The sequence below is a fragment of the Papaver somniferum genome, unplaced genomic scaffold (assembly GCF_003573695.1).
Source record: "Papaver somniferum cultivar HN1 unplaced genomic scaffold, ASM357369v1 unplaced-scaffold_150, whole genome shotgun sequence".
In the NCBI taxonomy this organism is placed as follows: domain Eukaryota; kingdom Viridiplantae; phylum Streptophyta; class Magnoliopsida; order Ranunculales; family Papaveraceae; genus Papaver; species Papaver somniferum.
The window spans coordinates 1,923,182-1,949,974 of NW_020624377.1; the positions used below are offsets into that span (position 1 = coordinate 1,923,182).

The 26,793-nt window shown below is 36.3% G+C and overlaps 1 protein-coding gene across 1 annotated transcript; it reads left to right on the forward strand.

Moving 5' to 3' along the window:
- Positions 1–19,707: 19,707 nt before the first annotated feature.
- LOC113336112 (asparagine synthetase [glutamine-hydrolyzing] 2-like) lies at positions 19,708–24,835 on the forward strand. Its single transcript, XM_026582108.1, has 14 exons — positions 19,708–20,052; positions 20,174–20,312; positions 20,482–20,577; positions 20,732–20,873; positions 21,476–21,571; positions 21,818–21,912; positions 22,301–22,462; positions 22,764–22,844; positions 22,938–23,159; positions 23,369–23,503; positions 23,761–23,841; positions 23,941–24,027; positions 24,144–24,251; positions 24,390–24,835. Exons 1-14 carry the CDS (start codon positions 19,973–19,975, stop codon positions 24,630–24,632), a joined length of 1,767 nt encoding a protein of 588 aa, XP_026437893.1. The 5' UTR covers positions 19,708–19,972; the 3' UTR covers positions 24,633–24,835.
- Positions 24,836–26,793: the final 1,958 nt, after the last annotated feature.

Here is a 26,793-nt window from a genome sequence, read left to right on the forward strand (position 1 = left end):
AAGGAATCCTCTTCACGCGCCTTTGAAACCAACAAGGCCTCACTTGTTCTTTCAAACCGCTATGCTTTAATGTAGTGGAAAAACAACATCATGTTCTTCCCGACTATGAGTTACTCTTAACACATATACTTAATGGAACTTCCACGTAAGTCTCCCAACAATAAACTCGCCTATGCCACCAACTTTTGTTACTTTATTTTTACTTTCAGCGTCTCTTAACATATACTTTGGCTTAACATACTTGTAATGTTTCCCCAATGAGCTAGCTTTACATTAAGCAAAAATAAACAAGGTTTTTTCTTAAAAACCACCTTCATTACACTAACCTTACTTAAGAGACTTGGGGACTCCTTCTCATTTACACCATAGGTCAACACATGGCCTTACTGAAGGAAACCCAAAAAACAAAGAAAATACACCAACAAACAGTGAGCTATATTTTAAGACCATAAGATTAGTTGCACCAACTTAAACTTTAAACAGACAAGCAAACAGAATAATGCTAAAGCCTCCATACTTCAGCAAACCTTGCAGGTTAAAGCACTTGCAAAACAACACTGGTATGCCCCAGTTACACACATAGGTCAGTCACGATAAACTAGGAATGCTAAGATCCATAGGATATCCAAACTCCTCATGAATCTCAGCTAAGATTTCTTCGAGCGAGTGGACAGGAGAACTCACTTGCCTTTCATTTGTTGCGCCTCATGTCATATGGACTAATGTTTCTTACACCTTTCACGAAATATGGCGCACTTGGACTTAATTTGTATAAAAATCCCGCCAAGGTGAGGCATCGATGTTGCCTCTACAATCTGGAAAAAGTTTTTACCAAGTATCATCTAGAAATCATTGATATGCATAACCATAATACTGATGCATTCCCACTTCAATATTTGCCACAACCATCCCCTTGACTAGTTTAGTTATATCATCCAAAGTCTTCACACAGTGATCAACTTGATATAATTACAGTGTGTGAAACAAATTTTTCATCCATGCCCTAGAGACGATGGTTGCGAATGCCAACTTTCACATAAACTAGGCCATCACCATTCATCTCTTACTGTGCTGCTGCCTTTTGTGCTACTGCAACACCCCGAATCTTTAGCATGACACATCTCAAGATTCTGTTGCGTTAAGAGGAACATTGGCCTAGATCCAATATTGCATATCATTGTGCATCAGGCCAGAGAGGGTTGGCCGAGTGAATATTGCACAATCATTGTGCAACACGACAAGGTGAATGTTGCACAATCATTGTGCAACAGACAGAACGAGTGGTGCGCAATCATTGTGCAACAGGCAAGTGAAGGCCGTCCATGTAATATTGCGCAATAATTTTGCAACACAAAAGTAAACTCAGCAGTCATTGCCGGTTATTCAGAAATACATGGCAACGGTCTGGCCGTGGGACTTGGTGAAGTCATTTTGCTCCCTTCCAAAGTTGTAGAAATTGCAAGTTAACATATATAAGGAGTGGTAGTTGGTTGAAGGTGCATATGCGTACCATGCACCAAGTAAGCTTCATAGCTTAGCCGAAAGAGTATAAATGATACGTAAGCCTCATTTATAGTTGCGTATCCTTGCAAATAGGGCATTTGATGCTTAGGCATCATTATGCCATGCCGCGAAATTGCTAATGCGCAACCTTTGTGCATTTTGACGAAACGGCCAGACTAGGCCATTAATATTATTGCTAGGCCACGACCTTGCAAACGAGTTGGATTAAGTTTCTGTCCCTTCGTGGATGAGCTACGGTATGTGTTTGATCCCTTTAGAGTAAAGAAGAGTACGTAGGCAGCCACAATGATCAGTTGCAGCATTGCCGGTCTAGCACTTTGTCGCGCATATCATCTATTTTGGAGATGATTTCGGCACATTGGCCTCTCATATCATCTAGCTCGGTAGATCGACACCGGAGATGATTGTGGCCAAACTTGATGAGACAAGTTGATGTAGATGAGCAAGTTATAGCCTATCTGAAGGCTAAAAACCCGATTATTGTAATTTATCTCAACACGGGTCTAAATTGATTGAAAATGTCCCTACGATCAAGACGTGACACCATGTATCATGGTCTTATAATTTTAGCCAAATTTCATCATTTAGGGCCTCAAAAGGACGTTTTTGTAGTTTTAAGAAAGTTTTTTATTTTCTTAATAAACCTTTTACGGAACAAAGGGTAAGTTGAAACGGTGTGGAAGCTAATTTAGCTCTGATTCGATAGTTTCTACACATACAAACTCCAAGATACCTCCTGAAACCAGTGACACATTTGGTTTTAAGTTTGGGCCTAAATTTTCATTTTCTAGGCTCAAACAAGTAACAACACATATGCAAGCTATACTCCTAGAATGTAGCACAAGCATTTTTCAAGAGAAATTAAAACATGAATGAGTTATACATCATGCAGAATCAAATGATCAAATAACGAACCGTAATTCGTGGAATCTTGTCTTTGATCATGGTCTCCAGTGCCATCGTCATCACTTTCATACTGCACCAGAGGTTGAAATGTTGAATTGGGATTACTCAGTACATCTTCTGGAGTTAATTCCTGGTAAACACGAGAAGAATCCCTATCTATATCATGTCTTCTCTTGTGAATGTAATCCTGATGAGACAAAGGTCCATCGATATCATTCTCTTCATCAACACTCCTCTCATCTTGTTTTTGACAGCGACGGCGGCGTTTAGAGCTCTTCTTCTTCTTCTTCTTATCAGTGGAGTGTAAATTGTCGTTTGGAGGTGGTGGTGGTGGTGGTGGTGAAGGAGGAGGAGGAAGATTTCCAGTTACAACATTGTAAGCTCTGAGATTTCCAATAATTGAAGAAATACTCAAATCTTTGTTGTAAGAATAAGAAGGATTTTTGTATATATTGGTTCTTTTTGTCCCCATATTTGATTGGATTGGACTGAATTGAATCGGGATTATTATAGCCTAGAAACCAAGTGTCTTATGGAAATTCTAGATGGAGATCTTTGTGTCTGGGAAAATGTAACCCTAGAAACCAAAATTATCACTAGTGTCTATATCAAAAGGAAATTGAGAGGAAGAGACCTCAAAATGAGAGAAGCATGGAAAATTTAAGGGTGGAAGAATCAGTGGTTTCAGGAAATTTGAGTAGAAAGAATCTGGGATTTGGCTTTTTCACATCCGGTGTTGGTCTTCTAGCCAAACTGTGTTATTTTGCGAACGGTTTATGATATATGGGCACCACCGCCGTGCTATAAAAGCAGATTTTGGTTCACGCCACAAGTCGGATGGTGATCTATACGATAATACGAAGGTTAAAATTTTGGCCATAACTCCACAAACCAATTACTTGGAAATATCATGTGTCGGGTTCGTTCACTCTTAAAAACATTTACAACTTCCTAGTGAGAGTCAGTCCTTCAATAAAGTTATCTTATCATGGGGAAAGAAAGAATGGTCTACGAGGTTATTCCGAGAATTCGGTTATTCCTTTGGAAATTAATAAGCAGGGTTCTACCAACTTCGAGCATACCTGCAGTTCATGTTTTCGAAATATTATATGATGCTCTTGTGTGATTTTTAACCTCAAAAACTGAAAAACATTTGTTCCTAGACTGCCCATTTGCGAGGACGATTTGGTTTTCCTTCTATATGGCTTCAGTAGCGTTGGACTATGTAACCGGTTCCATCAATGACTAGGTTTAAATTGAATATCCTCCACATTTCATTCTCCTTTGGTTTATCATGGAAACATGGATGCTCAGTTTTGTTTGAAAAAATATCACCTAATCTAGTCATATTGATATAACAAATTAGAAGCGACATCTAAGCCTTCTCGAATAGTATTTTGACACCTAATCTAGTCTATAGACTATCATGGTCTGAATTAGGCACAGACTTGATCATATTCATTGATGCATCTTTCAAGGAAGAGAATCCTTCAATGAGGTATATGCCTTTATTTTATTTTCTATAGAACAAGAAGAGTTTTCACATTTGGCGACGAGTTCGACTTGGGCTAGCTTCCTCAGCTCTCCATGCAGAAGCAAAAGCGCTGAACAATAATTTGTTTCTAGTGTTTCCATAGCAACAGACTACAAGAAACTATAGGATATAGTTAACAACAAAAACCTAAAGGCTTCTTGGCAATTGAAGAGCTCTACCACTGAAGCTAATATTACTCTAGAGAAACTCCCACAAACGCAGGTACATTACAAAGGAGAAAAATGTAGCAGCTGACTCGATGCCAAAGGTAGTTAGAATTCGAAACCTCCATCAGGTGGTACCTCACTTGCAAATTCAAGTTTAAAATTCTAGTATTTTGTGTAATGTCTTCAACAAGCAAGAAATTGCTAACCTGATGTACTATTTGATTTAATTTTTAATATATTATCCTTTTACATCAATTTTTTTTCTTTTAGAAATTTTGGAGTTGCATGGACAGGTTATGGTTCGCAATGCAAATTTCAAACAATTATGTCAGTTTATAACTTAGATACAGATTTGGGGTCGTAAACATACTTATGGAATACAACAGCAGATTTGGGTTTACACCGGCCTTATCAGATAAATTTAGGCCATGACATATATTTTGGATCGTAGAGGGAGAAGATTCAAGAGTAACATTCCTGTAATACTATATATGTAAACTTGATATTCAAAAGGAATTTGACAATATGAGTTGGCACCCCATTAATCGTATTGTATATATAATATTCTAGGTTTTGATTGAAATTGAGGAGATGGCTCTTATGGTGCATTACCACCGCTTACATTCTCTTCTCATCAATGAAAATTTATATATAACTTCAATCACATATTGGAATAAGATTGAGTGATCCGTATCCCCATTTATTTTCAATTGTTGGATGATGATTTTTTTAAATTAATGATGAATCTTGTGCATTTGAATCAAAGAACTTGCTACTCATTATCAAGTCAACAAGGGTGTCAATTACAGTTTGCGTATTAAACTTTTTATGTTTATAAATAGCAAGGTATAGGAATTCGAGAACTTGTTACTCATTTTATAAATATATGAGCTATAACTGGTCTCAAAGTTAATTTGAACAAATGTGTTGTTGTAAGCATAGGTGCAAACACAATGATAACAACATTTCTAAGTGTCATACATGCAAATGCTCCAAGCAATTTTTTTGCGCAACTATGACCCGACAACACTATGGTTCAGTGATCTCTTATCACCCACTCGTACATCAGCCTTATAAGTTTACACCTATGCATACAACAACACTACACACTGAGTTATCCGACGGGAGAATTACTTAGATTTTATCTTTTCCTTCAATTATAGCTCATACTACAAAGAGGGTTAATGCTATCCTTATGCTTCACAGAATTTGGGGAGTACTTTCGAATCAATAGAAAACCAAGGAAATATATAAGCAAACAAACTTCTTTTCATTAACTTAAGGGGAAGATTACAAAATTCTGTCCAACCAATGAACTTACAAGCTTATTCTCTCTATGAGCCTAAAACACACTCTAACCTGCAATGTGAGGCCTCCACACTTGAAGACCTACATTTGCAGAAGTTTTCTGGTCTATTTATAGTGCGAAGAACCAAGCCAATCCGTGTGCAACTGATTGCACGGCTTATGAACAACCATTTGTCCATAAGAAGTAATCCTAACCGCAACAATGCATTTCTAACTGCTAGAATTATGCCAGACTTGTCTTCAACGGTTAAGGAATGCCAAACTTGGTTATAAATCCTTTTTTATAACCGTTTTGACCAACTCCTTTGCTCTGGCATGCTGTAATGCACACAAAACATTATTTTTTTTCATTGTGTTATTCTCGATCTTTCTTCACAACAGTACCGACTCTAAGTACCACTGATCGATTACGTATCAACTACAGTTGAAAACATGAGATAAAGATTATATCATACTTCTTATTGGGGCTTCTAGGAAAATGAATAAAATCTGTTGGATATCTTAGTAAAAGATATGTAGACCCAAAAAGAGGCCCCAAAATAACATAAATAAGGCCGTATATATTACTGGACATGGAGATATATAATAATGAAATATTATAACCGTGAAAGAAAGTTATACAAGGGGAATGGAGGGTCATAATGAAGATATTTAATCCTTTTTAAGCGTTTTTCCACCTCACATGTATAAAATACGTGAAAGCAAGAGACAACTTTTTGAACGAAAAACTTAGTTTTTTTTGATAGGCCTTTTGGGAAGTACCCGAAAATGCCATACCGATACGGGTACCAATATAATCCCTAGGTGTCCACCCAACCCATGTTGCAGTTTGTGTTAGTAACCTTTGGTTGCAGAGACAAATTTTCATGTCAAAAATTTGTTCACAGAGGCAAAATTCGTTTTTTTTTTTTTTTTTAAAGTTTGTTAAGAACCAAGTAGTTAATCTGGACCTACTCCTCCAAAACACCAGGGTTAAAGCAAATCCAACTATAGAAAGTTGAATCACCAAAGGGAAAAAAAAAACTCTTTCAGTTTCAGCAAATGCAAATGAGGCCAATAGCAAGTAATGTGCTTCAATTTCCAAACATATCACCCGAGAATCCTTGACGTAGGTAGGTGGGTCACAGAATATTCAATATTTTTCTCTCCACAGACAGAATCTTTACTACTACGTATCTTCAGAATCTGCAATTACATCCGTTAGATCAACATCAACCCCTAGAAATTTTGTACTTTTAATTTGATCAGTCCATAATAAGATAACCGGAGCTAGTCAGAAAAGATTTAGTGGCGAATCATACGCACCAAAAGCCAGTTCCACGACTGAGCTGCGGGGCAACTGTCTATGCTGGCGCTTCCAGAGTTGCGACATGGAATCCCTTTGTCCTCTTTCTTGTCTTTGCGCAACTTTTGCCTCATACCAAAAACCAAATTGCCTCCCCTTTCGTATCTAGCGCACATATGATCCAACTCTCAGTTGGACCATTCTCTCATATGGTGGTCATATGGTATGGAAATGTAGTATACTAGCATGGGTTCTTTTTTTTTTTTTCCTTTTGGGTCACTTCATCCGGCCTAATCTATGTGCACTAGCGTTAGATGTCACACTCTCATTCGATCTCAAGTAAGTAACTATCAACCAGTTTCAATATCTCGCATTTATGAATTTCGTCCTCTAGAATCAAATGAAGGGACAAAGACTAATTTGGTGCAACAACCTTCAAAATAATGGACTGTGTTTATATCCCAGTGGTGAGGAGCTTCCCAGAACCAGGGACGGACTTAGGATTTCTCTTGAGGAAGGGCTGGATCATCACTAATTTGCAAGCAGGGACGAAGCCATGATTTCTATGGAGGGGTGCAAAAAAAATAAATACGCGACAAAATGAAAAGGTTACTATAATAAAAATTCTTTTACACATCAAAAATTCCGTTGCCCTTCAACCTCAACCAGCAAGAAGAGTATGAGATGCGGGTGCATGCTTCATTTTGATCAAATAAATGAATTTGGGAAGAAAGAGGCAAGAATTAGTTACACTCGCAAGGATAATAACTGTGATTGGTCTTAGAGAGTTGGACTTTTGGGATTTTAGGGGTGCAAAACCCATTTATCCCTTGATTTGGGCTTGCAAAACTAACACTTAGTATGAAAATTGGATATTTAAGGGTGTGCAATTGCACACCCTTGCACTGCATTGCCTCCGCCCCTGTTTGCAAAGCGGCCGGAGGACGTGGCAAATTTTTGAGAGAAAGCAATTCTTTTTACTGTTAAATTAAAATTTTGCATCAAATGGGCTACATATTATCTCATCATTGGGATAAAATGAGCTAAATTACCTTACACTAATGGGCTAAAACAGAACTTTCAACAAATATGAGGACAATTTTTTTGTTGGGCCAGATTCAGGGACGGGCTATAGCCCGGGTTAGCCCCTTGCTAGGCCCGTCCCTGCCCAGAACCATTGTACCTTGAGACGTTTCTTATTTAGTCCAGTAATTCCGACCCGTGTTACTGGCTAGTCCAGAGGGATAACACATTTATCGATTGGTCCAATAAAGTTTAAAACTGCCTAAAATTACCTATCTACCCATAGACACGTTAAAAGTAATTTTCAGTTTCATTTTCGATTCTCTCTCTCTTGTTTCTTCAGTTACAGAACCGCTCCTTTAGACATTCAATTTCTTCTTTACCAATCGCTTCTATCTCTTCTTTCTTCTCAATCAAACTCATCTGAAAAATGATTTCGGAAATCATTAATTACAGAAAAATCATCAGTTCCTGACCTAATCAATTACATAAATCATCAGTTCCTAATCTAATTTTTATTTATTCAATTGAAGAGAAAAAAATGGTTAGAACTATCAAGCGGACAATTACAGAAGAAATTGTAGAAGAAACCCAGGTAAAAAGAAGAAGAAAAAATGTTGATGATTCACCAACACAATCCTCCCCTGCTGTTAAATCTCTGACAACAAGGAGTATGAGTAAAGTTGGTACTCCGTCACGAACAAATGTTCCTCAGGTAGAAGGTAAGCAAAAATCAGAAGAAAGTAAAGCCTAATTTTGTACTTCATATTGACATGCAATACTTAGAAAACTGTTGTTGAATTTCATACTGAAATGCAATACATATTAATATGTAGTGCTGATGAAAAACTGTAGATATGTAGTGATGTTCAACTAATATCCTACATATGCTCAATAGAATCACTACATCTCTGTATGTAGTGTTTGTTTTACATGTTTTCAACTGTTGTATATGCAATTTACTCTTACATATTGACATGCAGTGTGTGTTTCTTTGCTCAATGGAATCACTAGATATTTGTATGTAGTATCTGGTATACATGTTTTCATATGTTGTATATGTAATTTGAAACAACATATTGACATGCAATGTGTGATTCATATGTTTTTTGTTCAATAGAAACACAACATCTCTGTGAGTCATATGTTTTACATGTTTTTCATCTGTTGTGTATGTAATTTGACATGCAGTGTGTGATTCATATGTTTTATATTTGTACTACATATCAATATGTTGTCTGCAATTTGAAGTTATTGATATGTAATGATAGCATCTCAAATTGATATGTGTGCTACATGTTATTATCTGCCTGTAATATGTAATGTGTACAAAACTTTTGGTTTACAAAAACAGCAAAAACCAAAGGAAAGAAAGCAGCTGCTGCTCCTGAAGCAAAAAGCAAAAGAAAAACAACAGCGGCAACTACTAAAGCAAAAGGAAAAACAGCGACAACGGCTGATACTCCTTCACCACCAGCAAAGGGGGACAAAGCACTTTTCCTGAGAGCTGCTATTCCTTCTCCAAAAGGAAAGGGAAAATAAAAAAGAGGGAAAGCAAAAGCGCTCCTGAAAGAAGGTTTGTAATGTTAAAACTGAAGATAATTCTTAATAACGAGGGGGCGCTGCCCCCTCGACCCCCGTAAATTGTGGTTCATATGTAGTTATCAGTATGTAGTTATAAAATTACCAATATGTTGTGGTATTTGATATGTAGTTGTTTCATGTTCATGGTAGAACATTAACTACATATTTGATATGGTGTAGGGGAAGAGAAGGGGAAGAAAGCAGTTGCCTTGAGAGCTGCTACTCCTTCACCAAAAACAAAAGGGGGGAAAGCAAATGTAGAAGGTATGTAGTACAACTACATATAAGAACAAAGCGTATGAATAATATGTATCCTTAATAACATATGTTTATGAGTATGTAATGATGCATTGTTGTGCTTGTTTTTGGTATTAAGTGTTTTTATATTTTTACTGTATCAAAGCAGATACATATGCCATACGTACTATTACAAATCGATATGTAGTTAAAATAATACGTAGTGATATCTACTATTATATATCAATATGTAGAGGTAAATACTTATATTCTCATAACATATTACATATCAATATGTAGAGGTAGATACTTATATTATCGCATGTACTATTAATAATATGTAGTTTCAAGACTTGGTAGATATTACAACTACATATTGATGATGTAACTACATATTTGATATACCATATTGATATGTACTGTAATAGTTTTTGGTTCTTGTTATTGTGTAGGTGCTAATAAGCGTAAGAAAGGAGCTGGAAAACCACGAAGTTTATACCGTGGCGGTTTCAGGGGCTTGTGGGGGCTTGCGAAGACTATTAGGACCACTAAGAAGGCTATTGCAAAGTCCACTGAAAATCTTGAGTTGAGTGAGTTGCAGCTGAAGATGATTTTTGAAGCATCATTCGGTAACCTGTTCCTAATGTTCTGGTACACAAGATTTGAGTTGGAACATTGGTTGAAGATTGAAGATGCAATGACGAAAATGTTACGCTGTTACGTTAGGGGTCAAGATCCAAACAAGCTTAGATTTGTCTTTAAAAGGCATGGCCAACCGAATGAGCTAGTATCCACACCAGAAGAAATGACACTTATTTATGGGATGCCGAGAATTCCAAATAGGGAATATCTTGATTATAGGCTTATACAAGTCAATAAAAAAAGTGGATGGTGTGAAACAGAATTTTTCAAAAGGACTTTTCCTACTGATATGAAAGCTGGTGATAAAGTGACTAGGCCAATGATTGTGAAGGCAATCTTGAATATCCTTAAACGAACACCAATTAATCTGAAAAAGAAGAAGTTTGATGAAGAGTCTCTGCAAAGCGTGGGTGATCAATCAAATGAATATTCTGAAGAAGACGAGGAAGACGAGGAAGATGTCGAAGATCTTGTTAGGCTTATCTTCTTGTATATGTGCACTTCATTATTTTTCGCTACAAGTGATGCAAACGCGTTGACTGAAAAATATATTGGTTTCGTTCTTTATCTTGAGAAGGCTAAGAATATTTCATGGCCTGACCTCATCCATTCTCATTTAGAGAAAGAGCTGAATGAAAACGTGGAATCCGTAGAACGCACAAATGGTTGTGCTATTTATTTGTTGGTAAGAATCTATTTATTTGTTTATTCTACTTAAAAATGTTTTTGTTTTATGTGTTTTCTACATTTTGATAGTATATCTAATACTGCATATCAATATTTTGCAGCCATGGTTTGCGAAGCATACCCATTTGGTGGCGCCCGAGGATATAGTGACAGAACCTGCATGAATGTATGTGCCAAGAGTGGCTAGGTGGAATCATACAAAGATATGTGCTGAGTTCCTAAAGGATATTGATATTTCTGAGTATCACGTAAACTTTCCGTACATATTTTGTCATAATAAAAATATATATTGATAAGTACACGTAGTTCGACATATTGATATGTAATTATTAGCATATCAATATGTAGTAGTTATTAGCATATCAATATACTACTACATATTAGCATATCAATATGTATTAGTTATTAGCATATAAATTTTGGTGATACATATTGATATGTAGTTATTAGCATATCAATATGTAGTTCTCCCTGTGTATCTAATAGAGAAAGAACTACGACATGTTTTTTTTTGGTAATATCTAATATGTAGTTGCTTTTTTACATTTATTTGATTTGTACCAGTTCCATGTTGATTTCAAAGATGAGATAACACACGAAGAAATACAAATCCTTAATCGTATTTCAAGAAGGATTCAACAGGAAGCAAATGATGATGCTTTTTGTTTAGATGAGAATTCCGAATCGGAAGAAGAGAAAGAAGAAGAGGAAGAAGAGAAGGAAGAAGAGAAAGAAGAAGAGGACTCAGTATTGGGGGGAGAAGATTGGAAGATTAAATACGATGATTTGAGGAATACAATATCTTCCAAATGGAGTGAATTCAACACAATGCAGCAAGAGGGCGAACCGGTTGACGCTTCAAAGCTTGAGTTCATGTTGCATGATATTTACCGAAAAGCTTTCCCTTTGCAGAGAGAATCCATCCAGGAAGATTATGTTAGCTTTGGATGTACACCTACTCCAAGAAACCCCAATGAAGAGTTGAATGTGGACCAAATAGTTGAGAACGAAATGCAAGATTCTCCGGAAGATCAAACAGATGCTAATGTCAACATTCCTGAAGTTGGTTTGTCAACACCGAAATATCAAACTCATGTTAATGCCACCTCTGCTGTTGAATTGTCAACAACTTCAGTATTGAAGTTCCATGATGTTGAAGTTCCGCGTTCTGAGGTTAAAAATTGGGCTAAATCTAATTTGGAGCAAAAAGTCAAAGAGATACAAGAGAAAAAGGGCAAAGAAAACACACAGGTAAGTAGCATATTAATATCTATCTGTGACATATCAATATGTAGTGGTATCTACCATTACATATTGATATGTAACAGTACATTCTTGTATAACACTATCTATCTGTTATATATCAATATCTATCTGTTACTTATCAATATGTAATGGTATCTACCATTACATATTGATATGTAACAGTACATTCTTGTAGTGGAACATATTTATATGTAACAGTACATTCTTGTGGTGGTAGACATAGCAAAAACTCAAGCTAAGTAGGTTTTTGTTTACAGTTTCAATTGATTTTTGCAGGTTGATCAACTTGAAGTTAGGTAGGAAGCAGCAAAGGAGTTGCTTACAACTATGCTAGAAACGAAGTCTTCAGTTGTAGTTAATTCGCAGAAATTTCCAGAGTATAACGCCGGATTGGCGGCGGAAGAGTTTCATTTGCTGGATGTACCTTTGTTTACTATGATGTCGAGTTTGGAACACATTGAAAAGCTGTCTATGCCAGACTTTATAGAAATGGAAAACTCTGGCATTGGTGTTTATTTCGAAGAGTTTGCAGACCTCCTTCCAGATAACAACAATGGTCTTTTTGGTATTAACTTACGAGAACAATTTGATAACCTGTTTGGAAGAGATTTGCGGCCTTTACAAATTCCACAAGAAACAACTGAGCAACAAGAACCCATTAAATCGAAAGATGCAGGTGAAGTTACAGGTAAGCAACAAGAATACATACCTACAACCAGTTCAAAAAGTCATTTGGAGGTTTCATCACAAGATCCTTTGGATGTTTCATCACAAGATGTTCTGGATGTTTCATCACAAGATGTTCTGGATGTCCCCTCGCAAGATGTTTTGGAGGTTCCATCACAGGTGAATGATATGTACTAAAAATCTCATTTTGTGTAGTTAATGTTACAATACAAATCACTACATACTGATATGTATATCAGTATGGTAGCACTAGAAATCACTATACCATACAATCATATACCACTACATGCTTTCAAAAATGATTAGGCGATGTAACTATGTTTTATGCAATATAGATATTTACATATTTTTTTATGTTGATTAAAAATGCAGGAACAGTTTAGCCCAAGCCAGAAACAAAAAATGGTAAAAGTGAACAAAAAGCGTGCTACAAATCCCGAAAAGCAGCAGGTAACAACACCCACCAGACCTGTTACTCGTTCCCATCCTGCAAAGAAGGTAGATGATATATATGAGAGTGGAAGTAAGCTCTCACCATCATATAAAGGACCGAAAGCTGCAGCTGCAGAAGCACTACCACTAAACAAAAAGAGAAAGCTTAAATTGCGCAAGTATTTCCGGAAACTGACTAAATCACCATTCTATAATGACATGAACGATGAACAAAAGAGTACTCTTTCCACATACATCAATAATGCAAAAAATCTTAGGTGAGTTCTCAATTGACACTTTTATATTGATATGTACTACTAGTTTGTGTATGTACTTTTGATATACATACATATTTGTATAAAAAATACTGAGAAAGACATATCAGTATGTATTGTTACACAAAGAATACTAACCTTTACGTCGTTTATTTTCTAGATCAATTTCTTGGAGAGTGGGAGAAGGTGGTCTTTGTGTAAGTGGAACTACAGTTGATGACTTGGTGCAGAACGATTTATTAGAACAAGATCTTCTCAACTACGCACAATACAAGCTTAACACCAAATTTCAGAATGAGCAACCGATGCACGAAGTATACAGGAAATACTTGCCTGTGTTGCATCTGGATCCGTCCGCTTGGGTAAGTTGTTATCTTACACTGCATATTTACTACAGCACATATTCAAAAATTAAAAAAGTATGTAGGGGTAGGTACACTACATATCAATATTGCATAAAACAAAATTATATATAAACTATTTCAAGTACATCCATGTTTTCAGTACAATGTCGAGTTCCCGGATAACCTCAAAGGAGCAGCACATGATTCTGTTTACAAACCAATATTGGCGATGGATGAAAGTATCAAGAAGATTCTTGTACCAATGTGCCACCACAATTTTCATTGGACGCTACTTGAGTATGACTGCGAGAAAATGGTGTTCAACCACTACAATTCTTCTAAGACTGAATGGGGAGGTATTTGTTATCCACACGCCTGCAAAATGGCAGATTACATGTACGTACCTATCAACGTGTACTTTCTGGAGAAGAACAAAGTAACAATGAAGAATGTAATAGTGAATGAATGTGAAGCACCTCAACAAGGGGGATCGCCAGACTGTCTACTGTTTGTGATGCATTTTATGAAGATGATGTCAAAAAGAAAATATGTGGGAGTGCCTTTGGGAGATGATGAAGAAGTGCAAGCGAAGATTCGTAACAAAAGGGTCCCGTTAGCATGCAAATTGCTGAAAGCATCTCCACCGGAAATCAGTTGGCAGATGACACAAAAATAGTCTTACTTGCTAAAAGTAATCTGACAGTACATATCACTTATTACCTATTTTCTTTTCTTTTTATTCTTGGTTTCATTTCATTTCATGAGTTCAAGAATGTTCAAAAACATATATCTAATATGTAGTGATTTTTAATTTGAATTTGGGTTTAACTTTAATGTAGTGATATTTCAATTGTGTTACTTAAACATGATTTTGTGTTGTTGATAAGAGGGGGCGCTGCCCCCCCTCAAAAGATGGTGAATCAGCTGGAAAACCAAAAAATGTTCTAAATAATCTTAGTGGAAGATGGTTAAACCACAAACCAGTACATATTTAATTGTTTTCTTGTTACAAACATCTAGTATGGTTACACTACAACCACTACATATCAGTATGTAGTGGTAGATACTAACACTACAATACTGACATGTAATTTCAGTATGTAAATACTTCACTACTGGTGATAGATACTGACATTTTGATAGACTTAAAAACATATTTCATTATTCGAAAATAACTACAATAACTACATTTTGATAGACTTATAATGTTTCAAAAACCAAAAGATGTTCTAAGAAACAACAAAAACAGTATTTTCAGTACACTTGTAATGTATGTACTGTAAAATGAAATACTTATTAACCAAATTCAGTTGGTATTGACAAAATCAAAAAGAAAAACGGTAGAATAGAACAAGGGCTAGAGGAAAGAATTGTGGAAAAGGAATCTGGCAACATCATCGATATAACATTCTGTTGCACGTTCAAGCCTGTGATAAAAGAAAAAGATAAATCAGAACACTACTTGCTTAAAAGTACATTGTATTGTATCAAACTTACTTAATTAAGACATTAATATGTATCTGACTGAAATACATACCTGACACAAAATCATTCTTCAGAAAGTTCATACTGTCGGATAAGATTGCATGTTGCCTTGTTGTGATGAGTCTTCAAATTACAGTTTGAACACTTGACAGATTTTCTACTAGTCTCAAATGCAGACTTAAAACGTTTCCCCTTTTTCCTGCCTGGTGGAGACCTAATTACTTCTGGTGGGAGAACGATATCATCTACGTGATACTCATCGGGCATGTGAGAAAAAAACAGTATCATATAAATGGAATGAACCACAACTACATATGAATATGTACACGGTATATTGTTCCTGAAAAACAAATATAAAAAAATGTAGTGGTATCTATCATTACATATCAGTATGTAACATCCATATGTAAGTAGGTTTATGTTGACAGTTTCAATTGCTATTACATGTGTAAGTGGTATCTACCATTACATATTGTTATGCAAAATATGAAAATGTACTGATTAAAGACACACACCTATCGTGGTTAGGAACAGGTCTAATAGCTATTGAATATATCTTACGAAAAGTGGTAACTTTGAAATAATCTTCAACGTAATCAAGAATTCTTCCTCCAGATCTAGTAATAGCTGCAGTAGCGTGCGAGCATGGAAAACCATAGACGCGCCATCGTTGGCAAGTACAAGTTTTTCTCTCTAGATCTGCCATATGAGATCTGCACAGTACATATTCATGTGTTATTTTTCAGTACACCTAATATACACAGTACATATTTATATGTTCTCACAGAAACATGGTACTTAAAAAAAGAAAGAGAAAGTAAATAACATTCAGATGATAGAGATTAGGGGTAAAGGCTAACCTTGGAGAATGCACTTCATAACGATTAGCATCTGACTAGCTAACTTTCCAGGGACAACCAATTTGGATGTGTAGTTCAAGCAAGGCTTGATACGTATGGGTTAGCAGTTTTGGGTCCATCAAGAGACTCTCTTCACGACGTTCTGACATCATTTCCATCATACGTATCCTACACGACAAGGGGATAGCAAAGTCTGTTATACTAAAAATGTACGTAGATTAACAGAACATATATGCTAATACTGTTACAAAAACAAAACTAATATAAGATTGTACTGTGACTAAGGAAACTGATACAAACCTGATCGAGTCAACGAACGCACACGCAGGTAATTTCTTCTCTTTGTTAATCCAGCTATTGAACGATTCAGCAACGCTAGATGAAGTGTAACCATAACTACAGCCCTTGAAGAAAGCACTGGACCACTTTTCTTTTGGAATGTTGCGGCAGTAGTCAGCAACCCAAGGCCTTCCCAAATTAACCATTTCTCGAAGACTTTCCTCGTATGTTGCAGGAGAAAGAGCATATGTCGCCTTTCGGAAAGCATCAGTCACTTCCTTATACTTTTCGTCAGACTTTGCGATAGGCAAGTTTTTGTCCAAATGGAAGTAACAATATCTTTGATGAGAATCAGGGAACTCTTTGGGAATATATTTAACCAACCCTTCACCCCGGTCAGTCATAAAAGTGATTGGGCGATCATCATTCAAAGCCTCCTTCAGTTTCTTGAAAAACCATTCCCAGCTAATATTGTCTTCACCAGGTACTAAAGCAAACGCAAGCGGATAAAATCCTGCAAAAAGGAATTACTAGTTATGGTAAGCAACTAATATTGACACTACATATTGACATGCAGTTGGTTTACCTCTTTGTTGATATGTGAAAACCTGACACTACATAATAACATGTTAAGCAACTGATTGACACTACATTTTCACATGCAGTATGGTTTATCTCATACTCAGTAAGGTCAATATGTAGTATGTAGTATGGTCAATCATTGTCAGATAGTGAAGTAAGGTCAATATGAGTGATCTAACTACCAGACACTACATATCAAAAAAAAAGAACCAGTTACCTTGATTGCCATTAAGACATGTTGCTTCCATGAGATCTCCTTTAAAAGTTCCAGTGAGAAATGTACAGTCACAGAAAATCATGGGACGACATAGTTTATATCCCTCTATACAAGCTCCAAAGCAAACAAAAAGTCTATTGAATCTTTTTGTAACATCATTGAAATCGAAATCAATAAATGACCCAGGGTTTGTTTCCCTAACAACATTCACCCACCAAGCAAGATCAGTATACGACTTCACATCATTACCAAAAATCTGTTTATGCGACAACTCAATTGCATGATATGCGTGGTGATACTGGATTTCAATGCCACCACCAACTTTAAGATAATCTATGATCTCTACTGGTGTTATGCGAGAGTTGTGCCTGACCATCTCATGAATTAGACTGTTCATGAGTTTTTTTGTAACTCTTGGATTCTTCAACATATAACCACCGCCACAGGTGTGCCTTCCCACATATTCCTTTATCTTAAAAACATCAGTAGAACTACCAATGGCAGTTGCGTGAAGCTTCCATGAACAACCTTTCACACTACATACGGCGGTGAATCTCTCAAGGTCATTCTTCTTCTTAATTACCTCATATGCAGTTCTCATGCAGTATTTTTGGCATTCTATACGTACGGCATCAACACCGCCATAGAATAATTGATCTATATCATCAAAAATCTTATCCCAACCATCTGAAAAAAAACACTTTTGGGGCTTCTTTACCTTCTTTCAAATAACTATTCTTTGCACTGACAACTAAGTCTGCATTACTGTCAACTTCCATACGCCTAGACGCGCCATTTGAAATTACATCCACGTGCAAATCAAAGAAAGCTGATTGCTTTGAAGAATGTAATGCAGAGATGCCCTGGAGTGTTACATCGACAAGAATAGGAACTATCGCTTGATTCTGGAAATAGTTAACCAGAATAGTCGATGGAGTCAACCAGCTCCACATATTACAGATGCAAAATTTCAAATCCTCTAAAGATGAAAACGATGTAACCTCATATGGAAAATGATATTGCTTATGGTATACATGAGAATAGATGGAGAAGTCTGGTTTGGGAGCAACGTCAGACATGTTAACCCTGTAAATGATCCAAAAATTAACTAAGTCTCTGAATGGATATAAGTTATACATATTGATATGTATTGGCATCTACTGTATTGCACGATACATACTAAGAGCGCAGGCTATATGTAGTACGTATTGGTATGTAACATGTAGAATAACTAAGTCTCTGAATTCCTATACGTTATACATATTGATATGTATTGGCATCTACTGTATTTTAGTAAGATATATTTGCAGGCTATATGCAGTACGTATTGGTATGTAACATGTAGAATATATTTTACAACATATCAATATGTTTTGAGTTTCATCTTCTATAAATAGAAGAACTGCAGCTATATCAAAAAGAGAATACAAAATTACTACACGATCTATCTAACAAAACAAACCTATATCAAAAAATACAGTAAAACAAACCTATATCAGATTACAAAGAAACTAAAACAGAACAGCAGCAGAGAAAAGGTGATTATAGTAACATACATTGTTCGAATCTGAGATTAACCTAATTCGATTTTAAGATACCTAATTGAAACACACAAAAATCACATTGTAAATCGAACGGAAACTGAATTGAACAATATAAATCATCACAAAACTGAAATCATAAAAGAAAGATAACAATGTACATCATAGACAACTATTCTGATAGAAATCGGATCTGATAACAATGTACATCATAGACAACAGCAGAGGAAGATGATTTACGAGATAAATACCTTGTTCGAATCTGATTTCGAAGCACAGATGATTTACGAGATAATAGCTGTGATGAGCCTAATTGAAAGACGCTACCAGATACTGTGATGAACCAAAACGCAGGAGCAGAGAAAACCAAAGAGAAACAATCTGAGATGAAAAAAAAAAGAGAAAGAAACTGAATTTGATTTGTTCGTGGAGTTGCAGAAAGGGTATTTTTGGTACTTTTGAAAAACTTGTCTTGTGTGACCCGCACGTTTTGGACTAGGGAATAAATATTCTGGTGACCAGCAGATAATTTTATTTTAGGGGTGGATTAGAGAGTAACCGGTATTGGGTTTGTTTGGACTACCTAGTAATTCCTAGTTGTACCTTTTCCCGGATGAATCCCCGGGGGAAAACGTTGTGAAAGTAGAATTGTTGCTTCAAAATTGAAATGTCAAGGATGGGCACAACAATATTGGGCAGAGAGGTAAGAAATGGAAAAAATTTACTACCAGAAATGTAACAAAATATAGGCTTACCATAAAAGCGAAAATGGAATCTTCCAGGAATCTCGCTCCAAGTGATTGGTGGTGGTTATAAAATAAGTCTGTGAGTGTGGCAGTCCAGTCATACAAAAGGAATCAGTCAGCCAGCCAATCTCTCTCCTTCCTAAAACCCCCATAATTTCTTCCATCTTAAAAAACCCTAATTAACACTAGTGGGAGAGACGGAACTAATTTAATATTCATAGCGCTCAGGATTCGATGGCTGTGATGAAAAGTTAAGATTCAATCCTGACTCTATTTGTCTTCTTCATCTTCTCCAAAGGTTTTAACTCCAGAATCAGTGAAGCACAGAGAGCAGTCAGAGTAGAGATAATAGAAAAGAAAGATGTGTGGAATCCTTGCGGTTTTCGGTTGTGTTGATAACTCTCAGGCTAAACGTTCCAGAATCATCGAACTCTCCAGAAGGTGATGATTTTTGAATCTCATTCTTTTCAATTTCATTTTGCATTTGGAGATTTCGTCATCCATTAAACTGATTTTGAAATTATTTTTTTTTGGTGGTGTGATTTTTGGGAAATGTATGTAGGTTAAGACATAGAGGTCCAGATTGGAGTGGATTACATTGTCATCAAGATTGTTATCTTGCTCATCAACGTTTGGCTATTGTAGATCCTGCTTCTGGTGATCAACCTCTTTACAATGAAGACAAATCTATCATCGTTACGGTATATTATCTATATCTTATCATACTCAGACTTCGCTCTCCATCTTTGATTAATTACTCTATATTCTGCTATTTGAATGGGTGATACTCATCTGAAATTGATACTGTTGTTGTTAAGTTATTATGGAATTTCTGAATATCGATTAGACTTGCATAGTTCTACTATCTAGGTTAACGGGGAGATTTATAACCATGAAGAATTGAGGGCAAAGTTGAAGAATCATAAATTCAGAACTGGAAGTGATTGCGAAGTTATTGCTCATCTTGTAAGTATTTATCGAAGTTTCTATTTGCTCATTCCTGGTGACTGTTAGATTGTTTATGGACCTAATTTGAATAATCTGGAAAGCCGAAATTGGAATTGGAGTATTTGCTTTTTTTTTGCTCCAATTGATTTATTTGCTCTTTTATTTGTGACAGTATGAAGAATATGGAGAGAATTTCGTGGATATGTTGGATGGCATGTTCTCTTTTGTCCTTCTTGACACCCGCGACAAAAGTTTCATTGCTGCTAGAGATGCTATTGGGATTACACCATTATACATGGGTTGGGGTCTTGATGGTATGTACGTTGGCACTCAAGAGTTGTATTATCCTTGTTATTTGGTGCTTAACTGCTTATCCATGATAATTTTTCTTAACTTTATGTGGTTTTCTTTATATAAAGTGTCCTACATGGATTTTATAACTGTTGTTTGAGGTGACATCTGCCAGTAAGATGCGCGTTATTACAAAACCAAATCATATCACCCTTGAGCTGCCATCCACATTCTTTAGCATAGAAGAACATATTCATTTTAATTTACTTAAGAAATGGTGCAAGGAAATTCAGTTTTTCTTGATGATTTGACAAACATTTTTCCATTTTAGTCTATTCCATTTTGTCAGAAAGCTGCCTGAGACTTGGGAGTTCTCGCTTTTAAATTTATCGCTTTCGATCATTAAACACTCTGCATACTCATTATCTCTTTAAGGTTGTTAGTGGAGATCTCACATTCTTGATCCTTGAAAGATCTTTCACAGGATAATCTTTGTTCAAATAAGACATATCCACTGTTTGCTTTTGCCTCCATTCTTGCCTAGTATACTTTGTCCATGACTTTCATAGTGGAATATGCAAACAACACAAGATATTCTCTTATTACAAATTGCTGTCTTTGTCAGGATCAATTTGGTTTGCTTCTGAAATGAAAGCTTTGAGTGATGACTGTGAGCGTTTCACGTCCTTTCTTCCTGGGCATATATATTCTAGCAAAACTGGTAAGCTATCTATTTATTTATTGTGGAACTTCGCTAAACCAATGATAACTGAATATGAAGTTAAAAACACTTGTTGTTACTATAAATACAGGCTTAATTTTTCTTTTCACAAGTCTTCTTTCACCTTTGCAAGACAAGTATGCAAATTGAAATTTGATGTTTCTAAAATCTTAAATCTAGTAACATCATACCCATTTAACTTTAGTCCAGATTTGGGATATAACTGAGTTTTATTTTACTATGCAGGAGAGCTTAGGCGGTGGTACAACCCACCTTGGTTTGCAGAAAACACACCATCAACTCCTTATGATCCTTTGGTTTTACGGGAGGTCTTTGAGAAGGCATGCTCTGAACTTTAATTGCAGTTCAAATTCTAAGTTGTTTCAAACTAGAAGTGATGAACCTTCAGGAAAAAAATTGTATACATAATGCTCAATCACTTAGTTCTAAAGAACATCTTCAACTAAACATAAGGCTATGATAAATATTTAGTTTGGCCGACCAGTGAATTTTAGCTTAGTGTTGCTAGAGTTTTATTTCATTTGATGGATGTCTTTTCAAGCTTCCTAGACTCAGTATGAAGATTGGCCAATGGGTTTTGGTTAGAAGTATGGCTTTGAATTGCAGACCTTCTAATTCTAAAACAGCAAGTACCTGTAAGCTTAAGAAAAATAAGGAGGAGCTAATGCAAGGAGGAAGATCTAATTGTGTGTTCTGTCATCCTTGCAGGCTGTGAAAAAAAGGCTGATGACAGATGTTCCATTTGGTGTTCTTTTATCTGGAGGACTTGATTCATCACTTGTGGCATCTGTAGCTTCTCGCTACTTGGCAGAATCAGAAGTTGCTAAGCAGTGGGGATCACAGCTGCATACGTTCTGCATCGGATTAAAGGTTGGATAATGAGTCTTAAACTCCAGAGATACATCATTCTGCTTATAAAGTTACCGACGAAATGGTGAAAAATCCAGTAAAACTATCCTCTGCTTAAGACCTGTGTCTTCTTGATTTTACGATTTTCATCTCTAACATATCTATCATATATCTCAATAAAAAGCCCTTTATAAGGTTTCTTATGAACATGGTATTTTATTGTCTCCCTCTTTACTTTAGTGCATCACATTTCAACATCCGTAGGTTGTCCTTTCCTCAAATTTGGTGGATTGTCGTTTCCTTATACATTTTCCTTATTCAGGGTTCTCCAGATCTCAAAGCTGGCAGAGAAGTTGCAGATTATCTTGGTACCCATCATAATGAATTTACCTTCACAGTCCAGGTAATTTTTTCTGGCCACGGTCTAATGCTATACACCATGTTGAGGACTTCAGAGTCCAGGATTGTGATTTAAGTTTTGTCTTTGCTATAACAGGAAGGGTTAGATGCACTTGAGGAGGTCATTTACCATGTTGAAACATATGATGTGACCACTATCAGAGCCAGCACACCAATGTTTCTAATGTCCAGGAAGATTAAGTCCTTGGGTGTAAAGATGGTTCTTTCAGGGGAAGGTTCGGATGAAATTCTTGGTGGTTATTTATATTTCCACAAGGCTCCAAACAAGGATGAGTTCCATCAAGAAACATGTCGGAAGGTATTGCGCACAATTTTTCCGTTTAGCCATTGTTTTGAGATCTCAAAACAATGTCGGATGAACCACAGTTTTCCTTTTGCTCTTGAACTTCAGTCGGTATCCTTGCAGTTTTCTTCAGCCACATGAAATAAAATCAGTGTTACTTTTTTTTTTGTTTCCAATATCATGATGAATCTTATAATTGGATTATGTTTGCTTATATCACACAGATTAAAGCTTTGCATCTGTATGATTGTCTGAGGGCTAACAAGTCAACATCAGCTTGGGGTCTAGAAGCTCGTGTACCCTTCTTGGATAAACAGTTCATTAACATTGCAATGGACATTGATCCAGAGTGGAAAATGGTAAACACAAATATGCTCATTTCAGAGTTCAGTCTCTTGAGAAGTTTGTCATAATTACTGAAATATGATAATGTTCGGTTTCTTTTTGTCTTCTCATTTAATGTTTAGAAGCTTTGCTGCCTATTCTTCAACTTCCATTTTCTGCTTAACCGCCTCATTATTTTGACTTCTTATCGTGTTTCTTGGATTAAAAATGAAATTAAAGAAGACAGGTGAGTTCAAAGATTTGATAAACCATGTGAATTAATCAATTACAGATACGACCAGATCTTGGTAGAATCGAGAAGTGGGTCCTTCGTAATGCATTTGATGATGAACAGAAGCCATACCTGCCAAAGGTTTGTGAACTGTAAAATTCTTCTACCCAGTGTAATTCATTTGTCTGAACTTGTTTTACACAATTTCGAGATACTAAAACAATTTTCTTCTCTCTTCAGCACATATTGTACAGGCAAAAGGAGCAGTTCAGTGATGGAGTAGGATACAGCTGGATTGATGGACTGAAAGATCATGCAAATGCACATGTACTCCATCCGCCAATTTTGATAAAATAATATCTGTGGTCTCGTAGCAAGTTGAAAATCAATCTTGATATAAACCCAAACAACATTTGATTTCTTGAAATGCTTGTCTTTTACAGGTTACCGATGCAATGTTGGCTCAAGCAGGCTATGTTTATCCTGAAAATACTCCTCCCACGAAAGAAGCGTACTACTACAGGACTATCTTTGAAAAGTTCTTCCCCAAGGTGAACTTTCCCTTTTCTCTTACATTTTGTATATATTCCTTTTTTAAACCTCTATACTTCGGCAGTCATTGCCAATCCTATGGATCTACCAGAATAGAATTAGTGATTGGACTAAAAGTTTTTTTATGTTTTGGACAGAATGCTGCTAGGTCAACCGTCCCAGGAGGACCAAGTGTGGCATGCAGTACAGCTAAAGCAATGGAGTGGGATGCAGAATGGTCGAAGAACCCTGATCCATCTGGCCGTGCAGCTCTTGGTGTTCATGCTGCCGCTTACGAAGAAGTGAAACCATCTGCACTCCCGAAGAGTGCTACTCCACTGAGTGATCTTCCACATAAAGTTCAGGCTGGCACTATCGAGTCAGTGGCAACTGTTGTCTGACAGAATGTACCTGTGCATGCATCAGACTCAAAACTACTAGATTTAGATTGTCATTTGGATTGTTTCTTTAGAAAATGATAGTAAAATTTGATTATCTGCTTTTGTTTAGATTTAAACAGTTTTTTCTTTATCTTTCGTTAAGATTATGCTGTCTCTGTACATTTTCTCTAGTGCCCAATAGAACCACCGTTTGTTTTCTTACATTTTCAACATAGTAGTATCTTCAGGCCGGATCAACGATGAACAAAGTGTGTGCAGAACGATACCTTTTCAGTTTCATTTGTTATAAAAATTACTCGACCAGGAAAAAGCTTGGAATAGTTAGGAATTTGCATTTTACCAAACTCTTTATCCTTGTAATCAGGAATAGTGGCAACATTTTAAACTGGTGGTCATCTGAGGAGGAGTCCTTAGAAACAAACTTCTCGGTGGATTAAAAAGAACGATTTTTTGGGGACCATGGTTTTTTTGGGATCATGGTTTTATTTTGGATAAAGACATTAGAAGTAAATCTAGGTCACCTCTTATTTGGATATTTATATTAATACCTAAATTACTCTCCTGATTAATTTTGGGTGATGATTAGTTAGTGTTAATAATAGTTAGTGTAATGATTAGTGAGATGATTAAGTTAAAGATAATTAGTGAGATTAAACAATCAGATGATTTTTTTTTTTAAAGAAGTAGAATTATTGAGAGAGTAAAGTTAGAGAAGATGAAGAAGGAAAACATGAAAAACGATGGATTTTACCAACCACAACCGGAGGAAGGGTATTTGGGTACCCAGGTGTGCTTCAAACTTAGATAATGTTGGTTAAATTGCTCCAAACTTTCAAAAAAAATGAAATTTTTTATGTAGATTTGGATCAGTTCGATTACCATATGTCAAGAACATGTAACCGAACACACCTGAAAGTGTAGTTCGGTTACGTTTTCAAACACGCAGGTTACCGAACTCGCTCGTTAATGGAGGTTTTGGTCGTACAGTGTAATGTTCGGTTACCTAGGATAAAATGGTAGGTAACCGAACTTTGAACTTAACAATTTATTTGGGTACATCTTGTGTGTTCGGTTGGTTCGCAAACTTCAACATATTTTGCGAATCAACCGAACTGGGCTTATATATGCATATATGCAATTAGGCAAACGTTCGGTTGCTACGAAATTTATTCTTGGCGAATTAGGTAGAGTTCGGTTACGAAGTTTCAAAGGTAGAGTGGTTACAAAGTAAACTTAACATTTTTGCGAACGAACCGAACTTGTGGACTTCTCATTATTTTTGTAAACTAAAGTTCCATGATATCCTTATTTTGCGAAGGAACCGAACTTATGGACTTCTGTTGTTCTAATACAAGGAGTTCGGTTAAAAGTAATTTTTGCGAATCAACCGAACTCTATTGGCTAAGTTCGGTTACTTTGTAGTTTTAAAAAATTTTGCGAAAAAATCGAACTCTATTGGCTAAGTTCGGTTATTTTGGAACTCAAGATAGTGGCCACAACAACACAGTTCGGTTAGACTGGATTTGTTTTTTTTTCGGTTCTAAGGGTGGAGTTCGGTTACTTTGTAGTTTTAAATTTTTTTGCGAAACAACCGAACAGAGAGTTTGTTGACTTAGTTTTAAATCCAATAGAACCGAACTGTTCTTCGTGTTCTTCATTTTCAAGAAGTTCGGTTAGTAAACTAGGGTTTTTTGGAAAATCGGCCTAACCGAACATGGCTCTGTAACTCCTACTAAAACCCTATTTTGATGATTTCTATTCGATTGAAGCAATCAAAATCAAATTAAAGTGAAGGGTTTGTTGGAAAATACCTCCGGAGTGGTCCCATGGCAGAATCAGGCTGCGGTTGGCGTCTTTTATACTCGATAAAATTATCATGTAACAAAAATTAATTGTGATTGCATTGATGTTGTTACATTTCTTAAATAGGCGGTGGTGGTGGTGGTGGTAATCGGTGGTTGGTGGTGGTGATAATCGGAGGTGGTGGTGGTGGTAATCGGCGGTGGTGGGCGGTGGTGGTGGTAAGCGGTGGTTGGTGGTGGTGATAATTGGAGGTGGTGGTGGTGGTAATCGGCGGTGGTGGGAGGTGGTGGGAGGAGGTGGTGGTTATATATATATATATAGGTGGTTATTAGGTTGGTTTTAAATTAAATTAGGTTAA